This window comes from Triticum urartu, chromosome 7A (genome assembly GCF_056163025.1).
Source record: "Triticum urartu cultivar PI428250 chromosome 7A, HENAU_Tu73, whole genome shotgun sequence".
Lineage (NCBI taxonomy): Eukaryota > Viridiplantae > Streptophyta > Magnoliopsida > Poales > Poaceae > Triticum > Triticum urartu.
The window spans coordinates 454714156-454720925 of NC_141879.1; the positions used below are offsets into that span (position 1 = coordinate 454714156).

Sequence of the window (6770 nt, forward strand, 5' to 3'; positions counted from 1 at the left end):
TTCTGTTGCGCAGGGTACATCTACCTGTTTGGTCGCCTGTTGCTGCAGCCAAGTTGCTGTTCGAGTCATCTAGGAGTATATCCTTATCCGTGTTTCCACCACACACACACACACACACACACACACACACACACACAGACAAACCCTCAAAAGAGCACTGCTCACCAGACTGCTGGCAAGACCTCAGTGCTGGCAAGACCTCACTACTGATTGCCCTACATAAGCACGTGTTTAGTCAGATATCAAGCTGTTGTTAACTTGCGGCAACTTACCTAACCATGCAGTCCTGATGCTATTAGGCCTGCTGATTTGGGTGGCATTTCATCGTTTTTGTTCGTCTGATTTGGTCAGCATTTCTGTAGAATTTTGAGGAAAACCGAAAATCTCGCATTCCAAACATGCCTGCATATATTTTGTTCAGATGGAGGATGGTTGGTCACCCTTCATGCCCTCATAGAGCCATCTCTGCAAATTGGAACACGTGAATTTGACGCATTTTTACACGCGAAATTCATGTGCTCGGATACATCTTGAATGATATAGTATGATAGTACAATTTTGCATGTCTTCATGAGGCTGCACAGCACAAAAGAAGTGCAGAAACAGCATGAGAAGTGGGCAAAATATTTTGCATAGCCAAACACAGCAGGGATTTCACAGCCGGCTTCCGTTGACAACCATCAGATTTGAATGGCACAAGAAATGTACTTTACAGTTCTTTCAATCAAGCAATTTGCTCTTACAGGAATGCTTACAGGATTTCCAGCATATCCGGATCGCTTATATTTCCACTAGCAAAAAACAAACCTTTTGAAAACAGAAAAAGAAAAGAACAGATTAAGAACGAAGCGACTTGGCAAAGAGTATAGAGCACCAAGATCCTATACCACTAACTACAGAATCAACATGTATTAACGATTTCAGCGGAGTTATTGATTGCGAGCTATATCTAGTTTGCCCCATAGCCCCGCGGATGCGACTTTTGCCACTTCCACGCGACAGACAGGCTTTCCTTCAGATCGGTGTGTTGAGCAGTCCAGTTGAGCTCACTGTTGATCTTGGTGGGGTCACTGAATACTTCAGCATAGTCTCCTGGCCTCCTGCTGAGGTACTCAATTTTGATGTCAACCCCAGTTGCCTGCTTGCAGGCATCGACAAACTCCTTAACGGAACGGCCTGAATAGAGGAGATGGATAGGGGCATGATTTGACAGGACAACTTCAGTTAATTCTTCAAGTATGATACCATAATTGCATAACCTTTACATGGTTTTTTTTTCTAATGTAAGATCAGTAAAGAATACTCCTTTGGTTCTTCTCGACTAACACTTTGCATGTTCTTCTATGCCAATTTTCATATATAAATGATATGCTTTGTCCTTGTGTGAGCAAAGAATTAACTGCAATTAAGTAAAATTAGAAAGAAATCTAGTATTGTCAAACCTCTTCCAGTGCCAACATTATAAATGCCAACTTTACTAGGCTCTGCCTTGTTGAGTGCTTTCACATGAGCATCTACAAGATCTGTGACATCAATGTAGTCTCGTATGCAGGTTCCATCAGCTGTAGGATAATCTATCCCTTTAACCTGCAATTGATTTGTCAAAATCCATCAGCTTCACCCCTTACTCACTGATTGCACTTAAAACACAGGCGTGCTACTTACTCTGAAGCAGAGAGCATAAGCATTATATACCATATTAATATTATAATCCAAACATGCACAACTTCATACGCGAACCTGCTTCAGTCAATATACAAGAAAAAAAATACCTTCAATCCTGAAATGACTCCTAATGCTGCATCAAAGCATGCTCCAGATATTCTTCCATGCTCTCGTAGTTCAGGCCTAGGAGCCTCACCTAATCTTCCCTCCGGGTCTGATCCAATGACATTGAAATATCTAAGACAAAAGTTTTCATGTCAGTCAAAGTCAATTCTGTGTTCATAAATTCCTAACTTGTACAAATATCCCACCTTAAAATCATGACAGCCATATCTGTTCTCTTTGAGAAATCTAGTATGATGTCCTCTGCCATTTTCTTGGCTTTTCCATAGGGGTTAATTGGCAACTGTGTAAAGATACATATAAAGCAATTAGGAAAATAATACCAAAAATATCGGATGTTCCAACAAGTTAAATAGATTTTGTTTTGCACGAATAGAGGTACATACATGAAACTAGCAATAGCGAAGTAAAGAGTAAAATATTGAGGTAGCAGCACTAAATTTTGCCTTTTCAATAATTGGAAGATGAAATACCCAGAAACATTGCCTTCATAAGGCCATCTTAAAAATAGTCGCATACACTTCTAGAAGCTATGTTAAAAATAATCGCCTGCACGTCTACAAGTCATCTTAAGAATATCTACCTGAGGTGTGGTTTCTATTATAGGCATCTTCTCTGGTTCTCCATAAGTTGCACAGGTACTAGAGTAAATAAGTGTCTTGACTCCATGAGAAGCCATAGCCTCCAAAATCAGTAAGGTGTTTGATGTAATATTGTGATAATACCTGCCAAGTAGTCGAGATTGTCAATCTATAACAGCATTATCTAGAGAACTACAAAATATTCAAGTGCATGATTGAGGGGTTGACATTACAGTGCTCCATGGACTAATTAGAATGTTAGTTTTTTGGAAGGAAAGGAAATTGAGTGTCTTTTCCCCTAGAAGAATATGGTTAGGTCGTTCTACAGAAGTGTGTGTAAGGTGGGTGAGGCTTAACAGGTGAAGTGTGTCAAACTGTCAATAAGGTGATGACTTACCTAAGGGGTTCCATTGTACTCTCACCCACATAGGCAACAGCCGCAAAGTGCATCACAGCATCAAATGCATTTTCAGAAAATATCTTGTTGACCTGGAGTCCGGTTAAGTGAATAACAAGAACAATATAACTGTAAAGGACAACATGCTGCAGGTAGTGTTATAAGCATAAAATTAGGATACAGATTTTTGATCCCCAAGATCTGCATAGATGAATTGAAGTCTCCCAGGCTCCGGAAATAATTCTTGGAGAACCTTTACTGCTCCTTTATTTCCTCTAGAAAGATTGTCCTACAAGAATAAACATAACTTATCATCAAGGATGAAGATCCACCGAATGAATCACTCCTTCAGATATTCAACAATTCCACAGAAAGATAAACGGAATTACCACAATGGTAACTCGATAGTTGTCTTTTAATAGCCGTAATGAGGCATGTGAACCAATATAGCCAGCTCCTCCTGTCACTAAGACATGGGTAACCCCAGGTTCATGACGAGAAAACTGCAGCGGTACATGAACCAAAATCAGCTCTACAGTTGTGATTTAAGTGAATATAGATATAACAATACCATGATAATCATGTAATCATAACAAAGAGGACAAAATAAAGGACCTTGCATGAAGTGATGAAAAGTGTGAGCAACAGAAGTTGATACACACTTTAGTTTCCTATATCCAACACTTCGAATCAAATTGCAAAGTAAATGATTTTTGTCTGGCTCGTCTATTAATAGCTCAAAAAAATTCTTCAGCTCCAGTGATATCATACCCAAGCTTCACCGCACACATATGATGCAAATTTATATATGTACATCAAGTTAGATATGACCACACACAAAGTCAATGTAGTTTTTTAACTGCAATTAGCAAAAGCCTTTAAAATGTCATACAAAAAAACACTGCGCTATATAATTAACCTGTAGTTTCAGATATCTGATATATCTACATCTGCAAATTCACCAAATAGCTTTTCTTCAACAGGAAAAAGTCAGGGGTATTTATTGAGATGGCTTAGCTGTCATAATATACAACTACCACCTTATTGATGAAAGATCCAATTTGTTAGGATGCATTAGGCCCACAACTTACCAAACCAAGAAGTCGCAACAAACAGTCATGGAAGTTCAAGTTGGACCATGACCTAATGTAAACTACAAAGCAATGCAAAGACTATTGGCTGGAGGGATGTCACTTTCATCATCTGCTTGCTAGCACTACTAAGAGTAGCTAATATGCGCGTGGACAAAACTAGAATATTTATCATTCTTTTTATGTTTATACAAGGATGTATTCAATAACCCAAGTGATGATATGCTTTTCTGTTACGCCTACAGTTGCTTGAGACTAAAACAAACTATTCGATGAAGTGCCCAGCAAGAAAACAAAAAAGGAAGGACCTTAGAAAGGTGTAATCAATTCCTATAGGTAGATATGTGACCTTTAATTTGTGTGCTATTAAACATGAGAAAAAACTGATTCCGAAAGCAAGTTAAAAAGAATATGATTGGAGGGAAAAGGATAAGAGATACGTGGACATCTTACCACACTATTGCCACCAAAACCAGGAGATTGCTTCAGAACAAATATACAGAGTGCTACGAAGAGCAGGGCCACAACGACTTTCCCAATATTATGTGGTTTACGCCTAGCATCAAAGTACTCCATCCCTATCAACAACAAAAATATAGACCATAAGGGAAACGACCATAAATGTAATCATTACGAATTTATGCTGGTTGATTAAGCTGAAGCATACTCGTGATCAGACCAATGGAGCAACCAAGTCGATTAGAACAATGAATAAGAGAGAGATGAACCTCACAGAAAATAACTTTCTCTTTGTTAAATATATGCAGTAACCAGTAAGTATACTGTTGACTTGCTTGAAATGTGATCGCGACAAAGCGACAGCTTTCCTTAAAGGCTAAATTGGTATGGGTGCACATGTCCAGTTGACTTCAGTTCAAATACTGCATCTAATTGTTTTACTTTCACTTGCCTACCTTTCTAGCAACTTACATCTTTAATGTCTATGTAAGGAGCATTACTTCAGGCAGAAGAAACACCACTGAAAACAGTGCCAACAGAAACACTACGGGGCTGTTTGGTTGGTGCCCATGCCAGCCCTACCAAAACGAAGGCTTGCCAAAATTTTGGCGCAGGAATTCGCCCGCTGGCTACTACAGAATCACATAGCGTCACCAAATAATTGGCAATGATCCAAAAATTTGGCCATGATCCAAATGCATGCATGCCATCCAAACAGCCCTACGACTTTCAGTGTGAAACAGCACAGCTTCACTAACAAGCATGCTAAACATCACCGTGGAAAGCTAAGCATGCACTTGTACACCAGGTGAATCCCATTGTAGGCTCTAAAAAGGACAGCTTTTTCAGGTGGAGTATTGAAAATAATAATATATCATGGGGCATGGATTCGAGAGACAAATTAAGCAAAAACAATGCCCACCCACTACTGGTTGGCACACATGCTGAAGGACTATTGGGGTGAAAAGCCATGGCAATGAGGTGTCTATGTATCTAAAGAAACAGTAATAGCCAAGACTGTGTACAGAGATCTACCAGCCCTAGGCTGTGTTCCCCTCCTGTTTACAGGGACCATGTAAGAATTCTACTCCTTGAGACGAACTAGCCAATGGTGGAACCTCTACTCGCCGCCGCCACTGCCGCCACCTTGATCTTTCTGCCAATGGTGGAATCCCTACAGAACCAGCACACGGAATGTGTCAGTCACAAGGACACAAAAAATCACACCCAGAGCAAGCGAATGATAAGAATCCCCATGGCCATAGGGCGGCCAATTCCAACAGGGCAAGAACAGCATTGCAATTCCAAACAAGGATCAACAGCATTAGATAGAGCATTGGGCACCAATTGGCCAAAAAGAAAGAAACATGTCCAAAAGTCGATTCGCCGGTCTTAATCTCGAATTCAGAAAAGGACAAAGCGAAATGAAAAGCGCAAGATCTCGAGTTGAAGAGAGTGCCGCCGGGATGGAGTTTTCAGGCGTGGCAACCGCAGTAGATCCGAAGAGAGCAGCACGGAACAACGACGAGAGAAATCGAAGCGCATTTACTTCTTATTATTACCTTACCCCCCCCCCCCCCCCCCCCCCCCCCCCCGCCTCCTCAAGCGAATCGCATCAATATCGCACTTTTGCCGCCTCAATCCGAACCAAACATCACGAATGTCCAACTACAAGAAACGCAAGCATGAGGAAACCCCCGATCCGCAAGAAAGTTCCGCGGCCGCGAAGCCAGATCAAGAAAATGCAGCTGAGGCGGCAAGAGCTCACCGTGTGCGCGCAGGGAGACAGAGGGAGTGAGGGGCAGCTCCAATCAAGCAGGGCGAGAGAGGAGAAGCCTCCGTCCGGGAGGAGAAGTAGGAGAAAACACGGGAGAGGAGGGGGGTCGTTGGGGTGGTGTTCTGGACCAAGTCCCCTCTCTCTCCTCTCCTCTGTCTGTCTGTCTGTCTAGAGAGAAGAGAAGTAGAGTTGCAAAAGTCCTTGCTTTGCTGTTGCTTCCTCTCTCCACCTCCCTCTCGCCGTTTCTTGCTTTTCTTTCTCACTCTTGGCCCAGGAGGTGACTGCACACTCTATCTCTCCACCTTAAAACCAGTACTGAATCTCAAGTTTCAGAATTTATTACTCGCATTGTTTGTTGTTGGGAATCTATCACCACCTGCACTGCAAACTTTTCTTTGTGCATTTTTTTCCTTTCTTTTCCTACCTTTCTCTTGCATCTATGAGCCAGCATCAGAGTTAATATGTCAACACTCTTGTGAAGCACGCAACGTCAAATCGATATGATGACGAGACATTGCCTGACATGATACTTGTATAGTGTACATATCAATCTGCTGAGGATTGGTATTTATGGTTTGTTTTTTAACTCCTCCAAAAATGCAAAATACTTCCTGTGTAGCACTCCTATATTTCTTTAAGGGGGAGTAGTTTATATTATACTCCCTCTATCTCAAATA

At 41.3% G+C, this 6770-nt stretch overlaps 1 protein-coding gene across 2 annotated transcripts; it reads right to left on the reverse strand.

Annotated features, from left to right (window-relative positions):
- Positions 1-652: 652 nt before the first annotated feature.
- On the reverse strand, positions 653-6374 carry LOC125520345 (putative UDP-arabinose 4-epimerase 3). Of its 2 annotated transcripts, XM_048685239.2 has the most exons (11): positions 6085-6374; positions 5352-5490; positions 4311-4435; positions 3156-3269; positions 2948-3055; positions 2767-2858; positions 2372-2513; positions 1977-2071; positions 1773-1902; positions 1443-1587; positions 653-1176 (listed from the first exon to the last, which is right to left on the reverse strand). In XM_048685239.2, the coding sequence occupies exons 2-11, from the start codon at positions 5389-5391 to the stop codon at positions 950-952; spliced, it is 1218 nt and encodes a 405-aa protein (XP_048541196.1). In that variant the 5' UTR covers positions 5392-5490; positions 6085-6374; the 3' UTR covers positions 653-949. The 2 variants fall into 2 exon arrangements, with proteins under 2 accessions (XP_048541196.1, XP_048541197.1); XM_048685240.2 differs by lacking the exon at positions 5352-5490 and having other exon boundaries at positions 6085-6333.
- Between the last annotated feature and the right edge of the window lie 396 nt (positions 6375-6770).